General features: G+C 38.9%; 2 protein-coding genes across 7 annotated transcripts; one reads left to right on the top strand and one right to left on the bottom strand.

Moving 5' to 3' along the window:
* Positions 1-1,555: 1,555 nt before the first annotated feature.
* On the bottom strand, positions 1,556-10,364 carry zgc:113436 (uncharacterized protein LOC503528 homolog). Of its 3 annotated transcripts, none has more exons than XM_066657656.1 (9): positions 10,248-10,364; positions 9,317-9,464; positions 8,886-9,079; positions 5,787-5,898; positions 4,882-5,023; positions 4,553-4,607; positions 3,927-4,184; positions 3,469-3,579; positions 1,556-3,242 (listed from the first exon to the last, which is right to left on the bottom strand). In XM_066657656.1, the coding sequence occupies exons 2-9, from the start codon at positions 9,441-9,443 to the stop codon at positions 2,988-2,990; spliced, it is 1,254 nt and encodes a 417-aa protein (XP_066513753.1). In that variant the 5' UTR covers positions 9,444-9,464; positions 10,248-10,364; the 3' UTR covers positions 1,556-2,987. The 3 variants fall into 3 exon arrangements, with proteins under 3 accessions (XP_066513753.1, XP_066513752.1, XP_066513751.1); XM_066657655.1 differs by having other exon boundaries at positions 9,317-9,508; positions 10,248-10,309; XM_066657654.1 differs by lacking the exon at positions 10,248-10,364 and having other exon boundaries at positions 9,317-9,536.
* ogfod2 (2-oxoglutarate and iron-dependent oxygenase domain containing 2) lies at positions 10,008-18,955 on the top strand. Of its 4 annotated transcripts, none has more exons than XM_066657659.1 (7): positions 10,008-10,060; positions 11,351-11,407; positions 11,495-11,605; positions 15,485-15,584; positions 15,679-15,803; positions 16,462-16,719; positions 17,927-18,955. In XM_066657659.1, exons 4-7 carry the CDS (start codon positions 15,560-15,562, stop codon positions 18,188-18,190), a joined length of 672 nt encoding a protein of 223 aa, XP_066513756.1. In that variant the 5' UTR covers positions 10,008-10,060; positions 11,351-11,407; positions 11,495-11,605; positions 15,485-15,559; the 3' UTR covers positions 18,191-18,955. The 4 variants fall into 4 exon arrangements, with proteins under 4 accessions (XP_066513756.1, XP_066513754.1, XP_066513757.1 ...); XM_066657657.1 differs by lacking the exon at positions 10,008-10,060 and adding an exon at positions 10,632-10,940; XM_066657660.1 differs by lacking the exons at positions 10,008-10,060; positions 11,351-11,407; positions 11,495-11,605 and adding an exon at positions 15,122-15,139.
* Positions 18,956-19,147: the final 192 nt, after the last annotated feature.

Genomic DNA, 19,147 nt, shown 5'->3' with positions numbered 1-19,147 from the left:
AAAGGTATTACCTACAGCAATTAAATGTTTCTTTACATGAAACAATGCTATAATATCAAATACAGACATTTGTTTTTCTCATGAAAGGGTTAAGGAAAAAATGTTTTTATATGGTCATCATTTTACAATAAGATCACCATTTTGTGCCTTTAGTTTTCAGTTTCAGTGAGTAAAAATCTGCTTATCTCAGTTGAGGTCAATTGACTCAGGTATTGAAATATATACATATTCATTCATTATCTGTAACCGCTTATCCAGTTTAGGGTCGCAGTGGGTCCAGAGTCTACCTGGAATCATTGGGCGCAAGGCAGGAATACACCCTGGAGGGGGCGCCAGTCCTTCACAGGGCAACACACACACACACACACACACATTCACTCACACACCAACACCTACGGACACTTTTGAGTCGCCAATCCAACTACCAACGTGTGTTTTTGGACTGTGGGAGGAAACCGGAGCAACCGGAGGAAACCCACGCGGACACGGGGAGAACACACCAAACTCCTCACAAACAGTCACCCAGAGCGGGAATCGAATCCACAACCTCCAGGCCCCTGGAGCTGTGTGACTGCGACACTACCATATATATATATACACACACTACATGTATCTCTTTGAAGTTTTTTTTTTAACACAACCAATGCCTCCTTCGCTTGCATTGACACCTCTAACAGCTACCAAATACAAGATCAGCACCCTAGGTTTTCATCTCCTTAATTTGTCATAAGATAATGTGAGGAAAAGGCCATACCTAGCCAAAGCTGAAAGTCTACAATACAATCATATCTTGAATTAATTCATTCTTTCATTCTCTATAAGCATGTCCATCTGATTTTTTTTTAAATAAGAATAATTACATTGGTCAATAAGAATATTGGAAATCTTTTTTGTTGTACTTTTTTTTTTTACTTAAATAAAATTCAAGTGAAGTTAATATATCTTTAGTTTTAGTGCATTTTACAACACACCCCTGCTTTTCAGAAAATAGTTTGAGTAGCTTTTCTCACTATTTTTATGAATAATCTGGTGTCCTTTATGTCCAATTGACAGCAATGTGAGCCAAAAGGGATATATTTTCATTCGGCTTAATGCTATAGAGACATGCACTTTGTCATAGATTTACATAAAAACAACACACACTCTATCAATAAAACCATAGTTTGAATGAGTCATGTTCATGAACTCATACACTAAATAATTAACAGGCCACTGTGTGACTCACAGGCTTATCAAAGTTAAGTTAAATTACTTTACACTATCTTAGGCAACTTGGGCGGTTTTTGTTGCAACTGAACATCTCACTCAGGTTTCCACAGCAGAGCTTCAGATTGCATCAGTTTTAGCAGCTACTAACCGTCCATTAGTGCTGAGTTGTGAAAAAAGAATGGCAAACAAAAAGGAAATAAACTGCCAAACTTAAAAAAAAAAAAAAAAAAAAAGTATAAAAACAATGTTATTTTAATAAAAAGACAAAAAAAAAAAGAAAGACAGACAAACTATAACATTATGTTAGCATTTAGCTGAGGTGTTTTTATTAAAAATGTATTAACCTTAACACCACAGATCAATATGTTTTTAGTCAACTTATATGAGGCAACGTTGAGTAAAATATAACTAATTCAGTCTATAAAGCTGTTATTCATTATGCCCAAATATTTATGGACAGTTTTTCAAATTAGAAACTGCAGATAGTTTAAACTATTGAAGCTACTATTCCAAGTACATCTTGTATTATACCCAAAGAAAAGCATTGTTAATAGAATAAATGTGATAAACATGCTTTACTCTCATTGTACAACGTATTTTCACTCCACATTTAATCCATCCGTGGCAGTGAACACACACACACTTTCATGAGGCTTACCATGTTTACCATTTTCAAGGCCATGTGTCTTCTATAGAGGGGTATAACTTCTCTGAGGTGATCAGGTGCAATATGTGCCAGAGTAAGTGCAAGAACCACAAATCACTAGCAATAACTGACCTCACTGATGTTTTTGTGGCTGCCATCAAGTCTTCAAAGTAATGTCATGGCAGCAAATTGGGGACAACCCCTATTTACACCCTTCATTTCAGAAGGGTATCCACAAATCACACTATATGGTTTAAATTATTAAATTAAAAAACTGAACTAATGAAATGTTAGTCATAAATAAATAATAACAGTCTGGCAACAGTTCTGAATTCTGAACATGACATATGACGTACTGACCATTTTTCAATGGCCAACCTATGCATCTGGGCCTCTAGAATATTCTCCATTCATTTATAAAGTAAAAAAAATTGTTTTGTCTATTGTCAACAAACCTTTTTTCCTTCTCTGCTGGTCCTGTAATGTCTCTAGAGTGAGATTTGAATATGAAACCACTTTCTGGTGATAATACTGAAGGTGGAAAGAATTTTGAAACATGAAGGGTATAAATACATTTAGATAGACTCTGAATAAGACTAACTTAGCACCAGAATAATAAAACCATGATCAGCTCCATTCACACTGTTCCTGGGCACAGTGCTAGGTCCAGTTCTTCTTAACTAACTGTGACTCCACATCATCTGCCAAAAACCTCAAGAGTGGAAACTGTCTAATATACTGTTACCTTTTCCAATTGGTAATGGTGTATATTATTATAACATTTTTCACCGTATTTGAAAATTAACCCCACCATGCTCAATGCCTAGGATCAGCTTGTGGAGTAGACGCCCAGCACTGCGCTGTGAATAGTAAGACTGTGCTCTCTGAAGCGTTGAAGCTCCATCTGTTACATTCAGTCTGAGTGGCATTTGTTATCTAGAACTAAACATCCATTATCAGCACCTGACCTAACGAATGTTCTCATGGCTGAATACAACCAAATCCTCACAGTAATATTCCAATATCTAGTGTCAAACCTTCCCAGAAGAGTAGAAGCAATAACTGTAAGCTCTTTCTCTTTCAGAAACAGTTGGATCTCAGCAATTCAAGTGCACTTCCACGGGTACAGGGTTCAGTGTACATCCGACCCAGGCAATGTGTATTCCAGCCCATTTTTTTTGTCATCTGTCAAAGTCTGGATGCTGCTGAGCACTGTCTCCATAGGGAAGGTCAAGATCAGCCCCTCCTTCAGCTTTTTCGGTGATGGAGGCTCATCTGAGGAGCACAGGGGCTCCGTGACAGTGAGTGTTATAGATGACATGTTTCTACCTCGTCGCTTAGAGTTTTTCTTCTCTTCTTTGTAAGCAGCGTTCATATTGGAGAACACCTGAAATCAGGCAAATAAATGTCTCAGGAAAAAGTTCAAAATGTAAAGTGATAACAATCTTTTAGCATGTTTGCTTAGGAGCAGTGGAAATGTGTTCTCTGGAATGACGAAGCTCCAGCTAATAAATCTGGGATGCCTTGGAGGAAAGCTTGTGATCCAGAAATTATTCAATAACATAGCAAAATAATTAAATATTAATTAAAAAAAACCTACTCATGTAACTTACCATTTGTTTGAGTTTGTCTTGGTGATCCTGGAGAGCAGAGAGAAAGGTGCCCTCGGTTTCATCACTGAGAGAGAATCTGCCAAGTTCCTGATCATAGTTCAACAGATCCAGCTTCATGTGGGAGGGGGGGGTAGAACAGAAAGAAACATCGGCATATTATACCTTTCTAGCACATGCCTGACATTGATAATGGTGACCTTAAACATGTGCAGCTGCTCCTATTCAAAGGTGTCTAAACCTTTGGACATATAGAATATATACAGTAACTGGATGGAACATGCTGCTATTGCTGCTGTCTCTGAATGTCAATGATGAAAACTGAAAGCTGTTGTTCACCCTGTTGAAATCATGTGATTTTCATCTTCATGTTCCTATGAACCCAGTCAATACTGAATTATCAAAATGAATAAATCCATATTTTGACAACTCCTACAATAGAAAACATAACAGAAACATACCTTGTCAGGTGTGCTGACTTTTCTGTTGAACATCAAGCAATAGGGTGTAAACTTAGTCATGTGATTAACAGAGGTCCGGAAAGAGGATAAAACTGGGTCTAGGAAATCATCCCATTCCAACTTCTTCTCTGCCACCACTTGCTCTAATGCATCCTTCAGTAGACCACTGCTGCGGTCAAATAGAGCATTGCGCTGTGGCATGTCTGCTGTAGTCACTTTCTGACTAATGTTCCACCTCTCAGACAGCTGATTCGTGACCTAAAAGAGATGCATTTCAGTGAAAAATCACACAATATATTTCTTAAATGTTGTTAATCAGTTAAGACAGGTTTGGTGTCAAAAACCTTTGCTTCTTTATTTTGCACCAGAACTACTACCCAGAGATTAGCAATTGGACTCAATAGCTTTACATTAAATGCTGGAACATTGCTGATGACAGGCATGAGAAGTACTGATTTTGAATGATCAGTTCCACCCAAACTTAATGGATGGCATTGAATTAGCTAACTGTTTGTGTGTGTGTGTGTGTGTGTGTGTGTGTCTGTCTGTCTAACTATTATTTCAACAAAGACAAACTTTAAATGAATTTAACAAATTCCAGTGCATTACAAATGACTGATTCTTACCTCTTCACAGAAGTCTGCATTCTGAGAGCAAAATATAGCCTTCGCTGGTCCATACCTATAAAATATTAAAATGTGGATGAATATGAGGAATTGCCTCAGAAGCCCAAAATTACTGGAACAAACTGTTGCTGTCAAAAGATAACTTCAGTATCTGCAGCGTGAAAAATTGACCTTCTTGTCTTGCAAAATATGTTAACGAATGAATGATTGAATTTACCTGTTCTCTGTTTGTCCTGGATTTGATTCAGTGAACATGGCAGGTGGTATTTCCAAATTACAAATAATAACAGATGAAGGAAAAAACAAGGTTTCTTCAATGTGCTCATTACCTGTAAATGGATGATGAAATACATCTTGCTACACAGAGGGAATTGTTTTTCTGGACCGGAAAAGCCTCCACCCATTTACTGAAGTAATCCATGATGATGACAATGTGTGTATTCCCTCCAGGACTGGAGCTTGGGAATGGACCTGCATTTTTAAATAAAAACAGAATGGTTTCAAATTTAGTCTCATATTGGATTTCCAGTTTACCAATTTAACTACTGTAAAACAAATGGTAAACTTTTAATGGTTTATTTTCTGTTATATTCATTCATTCATTATCTGTAACCGCTTATCCAGTTCAGGGTCGCGGTGTGTCCAGAGCCTACCTGGAATCATTGGGCGTAAGGCGGGAATACACCCTGGAGGGGGCGCCAGTCATTCACAGGGCAACACAGACACACACACACACACACACACACATTCACTCACACCTACGAACATTTTTGAGTCGCCAATCCACCTTTTTTTGGACTGTGGGAGGAAACCGGAGCACCCGGAGGAAACCCACGTGGACATGGGGAGAACACACCAACTCCTCACAGACAGTCCCCCGGAGTGGGAATCGAACCCACAACCTCCAGGTCCCTGTGACACTACCTGCTGTGGTTATGTCGCCCTATTCATTCATATTTAATATACATATTTACTATTAAGATAGAGCATTGTAAAAATTCCAAAATGTATTACAAATAAAATTAATTCCTACCTAGGAATTTACATTAATTAACATTTATGTAAAAACAAAGTAAATATTACTGCTATAAATATTACTGTTAATCACCTTATGTGCTTTTATTGCATTTATGTTCAGCTAGTTTTCTTAATTCAAGAGCAATGCGTAGGAAATTCAACTTTCCAGATGTTTTTCGATATCACACAGGATTTTTTTAGAGGTCAACACTCTCACCTATTGATTCAACAGCCACAATCTCCCAGGGACCATCAACTTTAATCGGGCGCACTGTTCGAGCCATGATCTTACTCCGCTCAGCATGCTGACACGTTTCACACAACTTTATCTACAAACATAGGGATAGACAAGCACTATTAGTATAAAATGCCATAAAAAGAGAACACTTTTATTTTTTTGCAGTGATTCTTCTTCACATTATAAAATTGTCAATATACTGACACATAGTGGTTTGGATGTATAAGGGATTCTCTTCTACAGTCTTATAAACCTGGCCATACACTCTACAGAGGACAAAAATGTACAGACAATAAAACAATTAGATTTTTCTTCTTATATGAGTGGCATTTCACAGAATAAATATAAAAATCAAATCACTGTCATAAATATTGTTTGCTATGCTTTGTTGGCTAAAATGGCTTATTGCACCATTAAGAATATATTATATAAATGTTGTTATTGATAAGGAGAGTATATTCAGGATATTTGTAATCATTTTAACATCTGTCTCTTAAACTTTAGGGGTTCAGACAACAATCTCATATTCAACAGAGTTGCAGCCAATTTTCACTGACTGGTGTATCTCTATGATCAAACTCATCTCTCGAGTGTGTCTAAATTTGTCAAAATTTTTGTCCAATCAGGTGGACAGATTGACTTTTGTCTACATCATTGTGCACACAATTAGCAGGACTTACAAAAACATGAGTAAACAATGATTCATGGTCCAATCCAATGAAACTCAACCAAAAGTTGGGGTTGTGAGTTTGAGCCCCGCTCCGGGTAACTGTCTGTGTGGAATTTGGTGTGTCCGTGTGGTGTGACCCTGTGTCTGTGAGGGTTTCCTCCTGGTGTTCTGGACACACTGTAACCCTGAACTGGATAAGCGTTTACTGACATTGAAAAAATGAATTTATTGTCTGGGTCTGGAGTCTACCCGGAGACACTGGTCGCAAGGCTCAAACCTGTGGACACTTTTGAGAAGTCGATCCATTTACCAAAATGTGTCTTTTGACCATGCAACCAAAGCAGTCTAATCTGTTTATAAAGCGCCAGTGTCTGTAAACGGGTTTAAAAAAAAAAAAAGGGTTGCGGTCCGGTATGCTAGGCTTTCACTCTCTGCTCATGGCAGATGGAAGTTTTTAGGCAACAAAAGAGACCTCCAAGCATTGAAAAGCATGAACTGAGATGAGGATATAGCTCTATTCCTGCTCCATAGGTGGGTAATATTTTTTTGTTATACATGGTGGGCCATTTATATGGATACACCTTAATAAAACGGGAATGGTTGGTGATATTAACTTCCTGTTTGTGGCACATTAGTATATGGGAGAGGGGAAACTTTTCAAGGTGGGTGGTGACCATGGCGGCCATTTTGAAGTCAGCCATTTTGGATCCAACCTTTGTTTTTTTTTCAATGGGAAGTGGGTCATGTAACACATCAAACTTATTGGGAATTTCACAAGAAAAACAATAGTGTGCTTGGTAACTTTATTCTTTCATGAGTTATTTACAAGTTTCTGACCACTTATAAAATGTGTTCAAAGTGCTGCCCATTGTGTTGGATTGTCAAAGCAACTCTCTTCTCCCACTCTTCACACACTGATAGCAACACCGCAGGAGAAATGCTAACACAGGCTTCCAGTATCAGTTTCAGGTGCTGCACATCTTGATGGTATGGTGTGATTATATGGGGTACAAAGACTTTCATCTTTGGGGTCATCTGAAGGCAATTGTCTATGATGTGAAGATACGAGATGTGTCTGGTGCTGAAAACATATGCTGCGTGTTTGTCCCTCCTCCTTGGTGCACATCACCATAACTCTGCCCCTGACTGGTCCACAGACTTGGTTGACATGTCGTTGGAAATTTGAGAGCCTAAGCTACGCGGCTGTAGGTGTGACACTGGTCCACGGGGATCATATTTTAATTAGTTCTTGAAAATGTGTACTATTTTTTCGGCCAGTACTCTTGACGCAAACATGAGGATTACTCACGAACGGTTTGACAGAGAGACTCGGATTTAGTCTCGTTTTGAAGGGGACTATCTAAGGTAAGCGCTGCTTTGCTAACTTTGTGTGTGAGCCGCTTGTGGGCTCTTCAGGCTTCGAGAAGCAGCGGTTTTGTCATCGATGAGGAAGAAACCTGAAGTTTGGAATATCTTATTTTTTCAGCTTTAATTCCTTAGACCTACATTTTAGCGTATAACCTCATGATCCTGAGAGTCTGACTGTTCGATTGGTGTATGATATGTACACATTGACTCAAATATGGCGCAGTGAAAAATCTGAAAAATCTGTACTGTCACTAATATTTATTCATAACAATTTCCAATAACAGCAAAAATACTTATTTATCAGTGGGATTATATATAAAATGATTAAATCAATGAAAATCAGTGACTTTAAGCTTTAATTTGGCACATTAACTGTGTAAATTAATTGGAGCGAAATAAGAGGCTAAATAACACTGGGTTTCTAGGTTACAACTATCATCTCAGTCGTTTATGATGCAGATTATTGAGTGTAGGTTACAAAGAGCAGCCAGTAACTAATAGTGAGAGCTCAAGAAGAGAAAATAATCCATACCATTTTCTCAGATGAGACGGCGTGCAGCTACAAGTTGGAGGCTTGTACTCGTGCTCAATCATGTCTGCCTGTAAGATGACAAAATGGACGCAAGGGGCGCTCTAACAGCCAGAATGATGGAGCTGCTCACAGCATTGCCTCTGTGCATTATGTAAATATCTGCCTCTTGTGCGAATATATCGGCCGATACTGATTATATAAAAAATGCCAAAAATCGGCCCGATTAATCAGCCGGACGATATATCGGTCGATCACTACAACTAGTAAGTTAATATGAACCCTTAGAGGAACAGAAACATACTGATCATTTTCTGCTGTAGTCCAGACTAAGAGACCAAAGAAAACTTACCATAAGTATTGATTTCCAAGAACAGATAATATTCTAATTAATATTCTAATGTTATTTAAACTCTAGATGATTACATTTCTTACTAAATCACAAACCCCTACACAATATTAAAAAAACGGGACCCATGTACAGAGAAATCATTTAAATCAGAGCACTAACCCAGTCCACCACATCCTTGATGATGCCAAGCCAATAATACTTGCTCTGGATCCGGTGAACAGTCTTCTTCTGGCCCAGATGATGTCCGATCTCATTGAAATGACAATCCAGAAATATTTGCCTCTTTCGCTCTGCCTCAATCACCACTTCACGCTTCTCCTCTTTCTTCGGCCCCACATAGTACAGCCGGCCATCTGAAGACAGAAAAAAGAAAAAGAATCACACTAACAATTAAATAGAAAACTAGTCTGACCAATGCATTTTTTTTTCACTGATAAATCCCAAAAGATGAGCAGGCTTTGAGCAAATGGTATTTGGATCTGAGTCAATTAACCAGTCAATAGAAAGGAATTATGAATCAATTTACAAGTCACTGGACTCTGTGTTGATTCATGAGTCACTTGGACCAGAAAATTATTGAGGTCACTCACCTTCAACGATGAATTTCTGAGCATATCGCTTGAGGTTCTTCTTCCTGATGGGGTTCATGGTCTGTGGGTAACAGCCCTCAGACACAAGGGTGTAGATATCTCCTAGTCGACTGGAGCTCGAGTCCATCACCTCCACCTCCTCCTGCACCTGCAGAGCATCCACACTCAGCATTGCACACAACACACCAACACCTGACCACACAGAAATCATACAGAAAATATAAACACAACACAGTTATTACACACACACACCTCCAGCCCCTAAAAACTAACACACCACACACTCAGCATCTCACTACCTACACTAGCAACTGAACATTACTACACGTTCTAACATCTAATACCAAAATGTAATCAGTACCAAACACGGTCTCAGAAAACAGACAAAACACAGCAACTACACAGCATCTCTCTCTCTCTCTCTCTCTCTCTCTCTCTCTCTCTCTCTCTCTCTCACCCATACACACAGAACAGAGAGAAGACGGACATTGGACCATGTACAATTATCGGCTTAAGTTATCCGGCAGTAGTCTTTAGAGATTTTAGAGTTCACATGCCGCTTGAGAATTGCGCTCCACCTTAAACTGGGCAGAATGTAACTCTTAAGCCATTAAGGTGGACCAGAAAAACTGAAATAAGAACTTGTCTAATAACAATGGACACTACAGATGCACTGCGCACTGAACGTGCAGTTGAAAATTAGAATAGTAAGCCGGCGAATAACAGAAAATCCTACTGGCAAAGGTATTTAAGGTGGAACAACTTATTCAATTAAAGGTGCTAAATTAACTTTAGCTTCGTAACATGAACACGAAAAAAAAAACATAGTATTAATCGTATTGGGTTCAAAACCGTTATTTCCGTATGGGATAGGTTAAAGGCTTCGTTTTTGTTTTCCAGAAAATGGCTAAATATTCTGATACAATCGTACCTTTACCACAGCTGAGCGTTGCCGCCGGACGCTATTACCGGTCGCTCCAAAACAAATATACGTCAGGGCGCAATCCCAATCCAAACAAAAGCCAGGACGAAGTACCCTTAGTAGGGAGAAACGACGTTCTTAGGCTGTACGTACAAAGCCACAATGTTGTAGCGCGCGGATAATGAAGCCTAGCATTGTCTTGCTGAATTAACCATGGATTTCACAGGAAAAGAGTTTCAGTTTATATTTAAATTTAAGTTTATAATTTTAAAGTGTTTATAAAATATACCAAATTCAAGTTTTTCACCAATTAAACATAGTTTACAAAACAGAGACTGCTGATTGCAGTCTACAGAAACTTCCCTGTACTTCAAGAGAGTCTACAAGGGCACAGGGGATTGGAACACAGCCTATGGTGGACTCTTCGGTTACGGTTGCAGCTGCCTGGAGTCGCCGAGCTACACCAGAAAATACACATTCAAACAGACGTTTCTTCAATATTTTCTCTGGAGTCTATCACGTCTAAAGAAACATAATCGGCCGACTTATATCATGTAAATTTGCCAGAAGCTTATATCAGAAGACATAATGCAAAAATTCTACAGCTGCATTTGTTATTACACCGATAATATTTTCCTGGAGGACTATAAGCTTCATGTTCGGTTCACTTCAGAAGAACTGTTTAGGAAAGACTATCAAAACGTAAGCTCTAGCGAATGGATTTAACGTGCTGTCGCTGAACTCTCTCAAGTGAAACGCCTCAGAAGTGCCCTTCATGTTCACAGAATGTCTTTCTCCCTTTCCAGACACTGTTGTCTAAATTAAATATCTATCGCTATAATATCCACACATTTTATGCCACATTACACCTTCATAAGCTTAAAACGGATATAATTATACACAAATAAGGTCTAATTACAATAAGCAACTGCTCTCATAACTTTTTCAAGGGTAAACTGGTATTAATAAAATATTTATGACTTGTGAGAATAAGTGTGTACATAGGTTCATGTCAGTTTTCATGACTGACTTCGGTAGGGGTCATGTTCAATAAGGTCAGAAGAGAGATGCTTTGTGATATTCTGTAAATTGATGTTCTCTTCATGTTTTAGACTCTTAGGTCTTTGGGTTGCATAACTGAAGCCCAGTTTAACAACATTTTTCAAAAAGTGAGTACAAAATTATTTTATTATTATTATTTTCTGGGTATTTGGAGCAAAAAGTTTTAAGCTGTACTTTGTATCTAATTTCCATAGATTTATGCAGAAGTTGAAAGACGGAAGAATCTCGAACTTCAATCATCTGAGAGGAAAGAGGCCATTAAAGCAGTATACAAACCCCTTCATCAGCATGTTTACAACTTACAGGTTAAAGCACTTATCTGTAGAATCAAATTCAAGGGATAAGTATTACAGTATTAATATTGCAGTGAAATTTCATATTTAAAAATATCTAAAGCTGTTTAATTGGAAATACATTTTTAAAATGCAATGGCTTTTCCAATTTCATATTAATGCATTTCTAATTTAAATGATGTTTAACCATTTTTTATGCAATGACTATTGCATCTAACTAATTTGTGATGTGAAAATGTAAATGGTTTAATGTGTATTTTCACTGTTTACATTGACATTGGGGCAGCACGGTGGCGCAGCAGGTAGTGTCGCAGTCACAGCTCCAGGGACCTGGTTTCCTCCGGGTGCTCCGGTTTCCTCCAACAGTCAAAAAAAAAAAAAAAACCACGTTGGTAGGTGGATTGGCAACTCAAAAGTGTCCGTAGGTGTGAGTGTGTGAGTGAATGTGTGTGTGTGTGTTGCCCTGTGAAGGACTGGCGCCCCCTCCAGGGTGTATTCCCGCCTTGCGCCCAATGATTCCAGGTAGGCTCTGGACCCACCGCGACCCTGAACTGGGTAAGGGTTACAGATAATGAATGAATAAATATTGACATTGGCGCTGCAAAATCAAATAAGAAAAATAAATATCACTTAATAAAATTATGTCAATTTGGAAAGAGCTCAGAATCGTTTTATACTGACAATGTTAAGAAATGCAAAATGAACGAATGTGCAGTCAATATGATATAATTCCGATATTGATATAAAAAAAACATAAAAGCCACAGAAAAGCCAGAAAAAACAAGAAACATGACATCACCATCAAACATAAACCCGCCGGCTTTCTTAATTTTAATACGTTTAAACTAAATTTAAAATTGAGGGCAGTGAACTAGGCAGTGCCCTGCAATGAACGTCACTGTTATCTGTCAATGCAACCTTCTTCTCCCACTCTTCACACACTGATAGCAACACCGCAGGAGAAATGCTAGCACAAGCTTCCAGTATTCGTAGTTTCATGCGCTACTATTATATATATACAGTGCCTTGCGAAAGTATTCGGCCCCCTTGAACTTTTCAAACTTTTGCCACATTTCAGGCTTCAAACATAAAGATATAACATTTTAATTTTTTGTGAAGAATCAACAACAAATGGGACACAATCGTGAAGTGGAATGAAATGTAATGGATGTGTCAAACTTTTTTAACAAATAAAAAACTGAAAAGTGGGGCGTACAATTTTATTCGGCCCCTTTACTTTCAGTGCAGCAAACTCACTCCAGAAGTTCAGTGAGGATCTCTGAATGATCCAATGTTGTCCCAAATGACTGATGATGATAAATAGAATCCACCTGTGTGTAATCAAGTCTCCGTATAAATGCACCTGCCCTGTGATAGTCTCAGGGTTCTGTTCAAAGTGCAGAGAGCATCATGAAGACGAAGGAACACACCAGGCAGGTCTGAGATACTGTTGTGGAGAAGTTTAAAGCCGGATTTGGATACAAAAAGATTTCCCAAGCTTTAAACATCCCAAGGAGCACTGTGAGAGCAATCATATTGAAATGGATCGAGTATCAGACCTCTGCAAATCTACCAAGACCCGGCCGTCCCTCTAAACTTTGATCTCGAACAAGGAGAAGACTGATCAGAGATGCAGCCAAGAGGCCCATGATCACTCTGGATGAACTGCAGAGATCTTTATGGAAGAGTGGCAAGAAGAAAGCCATTTCTGAAAGATATCCATAAAAAAGTATCATTTAAAGTTTGCCACAAGCCACCTGTGAGACACCAAACATGTGGAAGAAGGTGCTCTGTTCAGATGACACCAAAATTGAACTGTTTGGCCACAATGCAAAATGATATGTCTAGCACAAAACCAACACTGCTCATCACCCTGAACACACCAACCCCACTGTCAAACATGGTGGTGGCAGCATCATGGTTTGGGCCTGCTTTTCGTCAGCAGGGACAGGGAAGATGGTCAAAATTGATGGGAAGATGGATGGGGCCAAATACAGAACCATTCTGGAAGAAAAGCTGTTGGAGTCTGCAAGAGACCTGAGACTGAGACGGAGAGTTGTCTTCCAACAAGACAATGATCCAAAACATAAAGCCAAATCTACAATGGAATGGTTCACAAATGAACGTATCCAGGTGTTGGAACGGCCAAGTCAAAGTCCAGGCCTGAATCGAATCGAGAATCTGTGGAAAGAGCTGAAGACTGCTGTTCACAAACGCTCTCCATCCAACCTCACTGAGCTCAAGCTGTTTTGCAAGGAAGAATGAGCAAGAATTTCAGTCTCTCAATGTGCAAAACTGATAGAGACATACCCCAAGTGACTTGCAGCTGTAATTGCAGCAAAAGTGGCGCTACAAAGTATTAATGCAAGGGGGCTGAATAATATTGCACACCCCACTTTTCAGTTTTTTATTTGATAAAGTTTGACACATCCATTACATTTCATTCCACTTCACGATTGTGTCCCACTTGTTGTTGGTTCTTCACGCAAAATTAAAATTTTATATCTTTATGTTTGAAGTCTGAAATGTGGCAAAAGGTTGAAAAGTTCAAGGGGGCCGAATACTTTCGCAAGGCACTGTAAATGGCCCACCCTGTATATTAAAATATTCAAAATGTGTTTTGAAATAATATAATTGTTATTGAGCCCCTAAAGGGACTGGGGGAAAAAACAAAAAAAGACTATTGATTTTGCGTTCCCTCGCAAATAGTTTTGCGTTCCCTTGCAAATACTGTGTGGGCTCTGTAGTACTGTGCTTGCTGTTGATTATGTGCTTGATGTGCGTGTCAGGTGAACTATAGAGCAGCTCATTGAATTTTACTTTGATCTTGGACTGAAATTTAAAGACATAGCATCTCTTCTCAGCAGAAAACATGGATGTGTCATTGGGGAGCACCAACTGAAACGTTTGTTGCTGTGTTGTTAACTGCTATGAAATGAGGATGAAAGAATTTAAAGTGCAAGCGCATGGACAAGGGTTATGTGAACAGTACAGAGACACAGACAGTGAACACAGTTTCCAAACAGTGGGAGAGAAAGAAGAGTGAACACCTAAAATAATGTGTAGCTATTGGTAGTGTATTGGAGTAATGTGTGTATGTGTACAGAAAATGGTATCCTGTTTTTACTGCAGCTTTAAAAAAAAAGAATTTCCCAGATAAAACGAAATGCATGGCGAGCTCCACAGCCGAGTCTGGAGCCACGTCTCTGTAAAAATCAGTCTGCAACATGCCCTGAGATCTCTGTGTTGAGCAACTGCCTTACACCCTCCATCTTGTTATTGAATGACTGGATTTTTGCAAGAGACTTTGCTTGGTAAAGGTTTTTCGTTAAGATACTTAGCTTGACCCCTACCCCAGTCAATAACAATAAAAAAACCCAGCCGTCCACACTTTTACTTTCTTTCACTAAGCCGCCTACGTCTCATACGCCTGTTACTATGGAGATACGTGGAGCTACGGCGTTCTGACTAGCACTTTCAGGATGCTACCGAACGTATCTAAACTTGTTCACAACTTCCTCTGATGTTAGGCAGTTCGTTACAGATGTATGAACGATTCGCACTGGCAACGAAACTGTGTGTTAGTCGAGATAAATAAATACATATATAATATCTGTTTCAAGTGGCTGAATTTCCCTGGAAACTGCAGTGTCCTGATGTGTTGACTGAGCCACAAAGACAATTGTGTATCATAAAACATTTGCAAAGGAGCGCAATGTATTTGCGAGGGAACGTAATTGTGTTTGCGGGGGAACGCTTAATCAATAGTCTTTTTTATTTTTCCCCCAGTCCTTTTAGGGGCTCCGTATTATTGAAACATTTTATATTACAATATATATTGATATTGAATTATCATCCAGCCCTAGTTATGGACTGTGTGTGTGTGTGCAGGAATCTTTCCTGGCCCCTAAGTTTTTACAAATAATAAAATACTGTCACTCTGATGGGGCCAATAAAGAAGGACTAATGGACCTTATCCACTCAGAAGCAGGTGAGTTTTTAAAGGTTTATCATATAACTTAGAATTAGATTAAAATCAGCCATAGTACACAATTAGATTTTTGTTAAATCATTTTTGTTTACAGCTCCTAGAGTGTACCGTTTCCCAGTCTTTACAAAGGATTTCTGCAGGGATTTTGTAGAAGAATTGGAGCATTTTGAGAAGTCAGAGGCTCCAAAAGGAAGACCAAACACTATGAACAACTATGGGGTAAAAATGTATATTTTATTTGTGATATTTCTTTGATAATATGTAATATAGTATAACATTCTGATGAAAATGTTTCATAATACACTCTAGATTACACTAAATGAGTATTAATCCATACTGGAATGTTTTTTTTTTTTATATATATTTTGTTTAAAAGTAATTAATAAACATGCAGAATTACATAGTTATGTAATGAATTATGATAGCTCAGTATGTGAGCTTAAATGGGGCAGTATATAAGCCAGCAGAATTTAACAGCTGCATATTTTAAGAATGCCAATTCAGTATAAGGAATTAGAAGAAATGTTGTTTAAAATTCAAACATCAAACATCAGTTAAAGTTCTGGCTAGCATTATAGTGCTGTATATAATCATTAATTTCATTTAGTTTGATAATCTTAAAATAATGGTTGATGTACAGTAGAAGTTAACAATGCAGCTCTCCATGTGGCAGACTAAGGTTTGGTTCCCTTCTACGGCAAACAAACTATGGTATAGTAAATGAGTGCTTAGGCCGTTATTAATTTGTTATATAATTAGACCCACAGAGCTATTATTGAAAAATAATCGTTAAAATTGGCCAGTGGACCACCAGAAGGTCCTTTGTGGTTCTCGGTCAAGTGGTTAACATTCCGTGTCCTAACTGATTCTAATTCAGATCCTGCTGAACGAGCTGGGCTTTGATGAGGGTCTGGTGACCCCCTTGAGAGAGCTGTACCTTCGGCCCCTGTGTGCATTGCTCTATCCGGATTGTGGTGGTCAGTGGCTCGACAGTCATAAGGCTTTTGTTGTAAAGTATGCCATGCATGAAGACGTGGATCTCAGCTATCACTATGACAATGCTGAGGTCACTCTAAATGTCTCACTGGGAGAAGATTTCACCGAAGGAAACCTGTACTTCGGAGACATGAAAGAGGTACAGAAAAAGGACAGATAGCAAGCATTTTCCATTTTATGAGCTCCTGCTATATTAAAGCACCACAGAAAGTGTCACAAGTGAACCAGCTTGCACTACTACAGACCCAGATCCTGTTCCAGATCCTGAAACACTGAAATAGAGGTCTGCATTCACAATGGACTTTTAGTGTCCTACACTATTTGTGGGTTGGTGCAGGTTTAAAAAAAAATGTGTCCCAAACAGACCTCTACTTTGAACCCTGATAGGGGAGAAGAAACTGCAACCTAGAGGAGCATGGCGACTTTGTCGTTAAGTGAGAGGATGCCTTACACCCTGTGGAACCTGAAACTGGGGGAATGGGGCTGTCTTGCTCTAAACAAGGGTAAAACTTGCACAACCCTACAGAACTCATAGGCTGTTTCTCAATACAAAGTACATCAAGTTCGAACTGCTGTACTTAGTAGTACAAACTCCCGAGGATGCGGTGGACATTTTTTAATTGGAACGCTAGCGTACTCAATGAGTCACTGTTTCTGTGGCGTGAAAAAGGTTAGTGTGAAATGCATTGTGGGATATCTGACTCTCTCTCAAGTCTACAGAAGTCATGTCCCAGTGCATCCTCAATATTATTGTTATTTGAACTGTACTAGGCTAGATGTGGACTTTTTTAATGGTACAGTACTTGGGCTGAGACTGATGACGTTTCCCAAGAAAACAAGGACACAAGTACAGACAAGAATACGTATTGAGAAACAGCTATGGACTCATGTTCCACCAGCTGAGCAGCCTCGTTTACTGATGCCAAACAAAAACCCATTTTCCATACCAGCCCTAGCAGATGGTTATGACTTGAGCTGCCTTGGGTTCTGATTTAGGGCAAGTCTGCCCCCTTCCTCAAGGTTGGAGTTTTCGTCTACAGTTCCTGAGTCTGAGGGGCTGGAACTCTGGTAGAGCAAGCAGACCCTGTTACAAAGTTTGAAGACCCCTAGTCAAATGACTAATGATTTTAAATGTCTAAGTGAAAATTACTTAACACATTCACAACAGGGAACACACTGCAGGGAAAAAATTTAATCATTTTAACTACAAAAAGTAGCATCATATGTTTCCATCGTATGTTTTAAAATCCTATATATGATTATATTTATATTATTAACATGTCTGATTCGTCCAAACCTGTGAACAGTCTCTTGTTTGTATGTTTATTGGTTTGTGTTGGTTGCAGGTTCCTCTGAGTGAGACGGAGTGTGTGGAAGTCGAGCATCGTGTGATGGAGGGTCTCCTCCACCGGGGGCAGCAGATGCATGGAGCTCTGCCCATAACCTCTGGTGAGCGCCGGAACCTGATCGTGTGGATGAGAGCATCCCATCAGAGGAGAAGTCTCTGCCCGATGTGTGGCCGGACTCCCTGCCTGCAGCCCAGCCTGGGTTTTGGAGATGGCTTCACATCAGAAGATGACCCACCTGCCGGAACCTGCACTTTAACTTGACTTTAACAGGACTATAACAGGAATGCAGTCCTATTCACATTGGATTGGTTTATCGGAGTACACCTGTAAACATTTTTTTTTTTTTGATGAAGCTCACATCCGGAAGTAATAAAATAACCGAAGACTGAGTTTCTAATCAGTGTGTTTTCTGCATTGTTTTTTCTTTACGGTGTCTAAGTAGCCAAGAGATGCTGGAGTAGAGAAAGGGCACTGGCAATTACTTCAGTTTTGGGGCAAACAAGAAAAAAATGTGAGAGTAATTTGCCCAGAAATGAATAAGTTGTGTCCCTTCATCTGTGCACTAACTGACTGGATTGAGTGTAAAGTATTCAAGGATTACATTAATGGACTGGATGATTATATTTGGTGAAAAGCAGCAGTCAAAAAAGCTCTGGGAAAACATTGAGGTTTATATCCAGAACAAACTAAAATATCCAAGAGTGCTGCTGAGTACAGAAAGCACTCAGAAAAAAATGGTAAGTACTTCAGCCAAGGGAGGAAGAAGAAAAGCAAGACATGACCAGTTTGGCTAGATATAAATCACAGAGGAGCTCCTATAAAAGAAGATGTTGCCCTTGGACCCCATGTAAGGATGATCCAACAAAAGTAGGGCTTTTGATGCATTTTCAGTGGAAACACTTGGATCACTTTTTTTTTTTTTTTTTTTTTTTTTGCAGGATTTGCAGGTATCTGTGATATCTGTTATCTTGTCCAACTGAAGGGTATTTGTGCAATTGAACAGTTGTGCCTTTGGTCAACTCTGTAAAGCTGTATTAATCAAATAAATGTTATATGATTATATGTTACATAATTCAGTTGCTATTTATTTTGGACACTGTTAGTGGACAATAAATACACTGTAATAAATTAATTGTCATGAGCATATTTGTTATACAACATGTCCATAAGAAGAAAATACAGATGACTGTATATACAAGAGCACAGATATACAACAAT

Source organism: Hoplias malabaricus, chromosome Y, assembly GCF_029633855.1.
Source record: "Hoplias malabaricus isolate fHopMal1 chromosome Y, fHopMal1.hap1, whole genome shotgun sequence".
In the NCBI taxonomy this organism is placed as follows: Eukaryota; Metazoa; Chordata; class Actinopteri; order Characiformes; family Erythrinidae; genus Hoplias; species Hoplias malabaricus.
The sequence above is the reverse complement of the archived record's forward strand: the minus strand, read 5'-3'. Positions and strand labels throughout refer to the sequence as shown.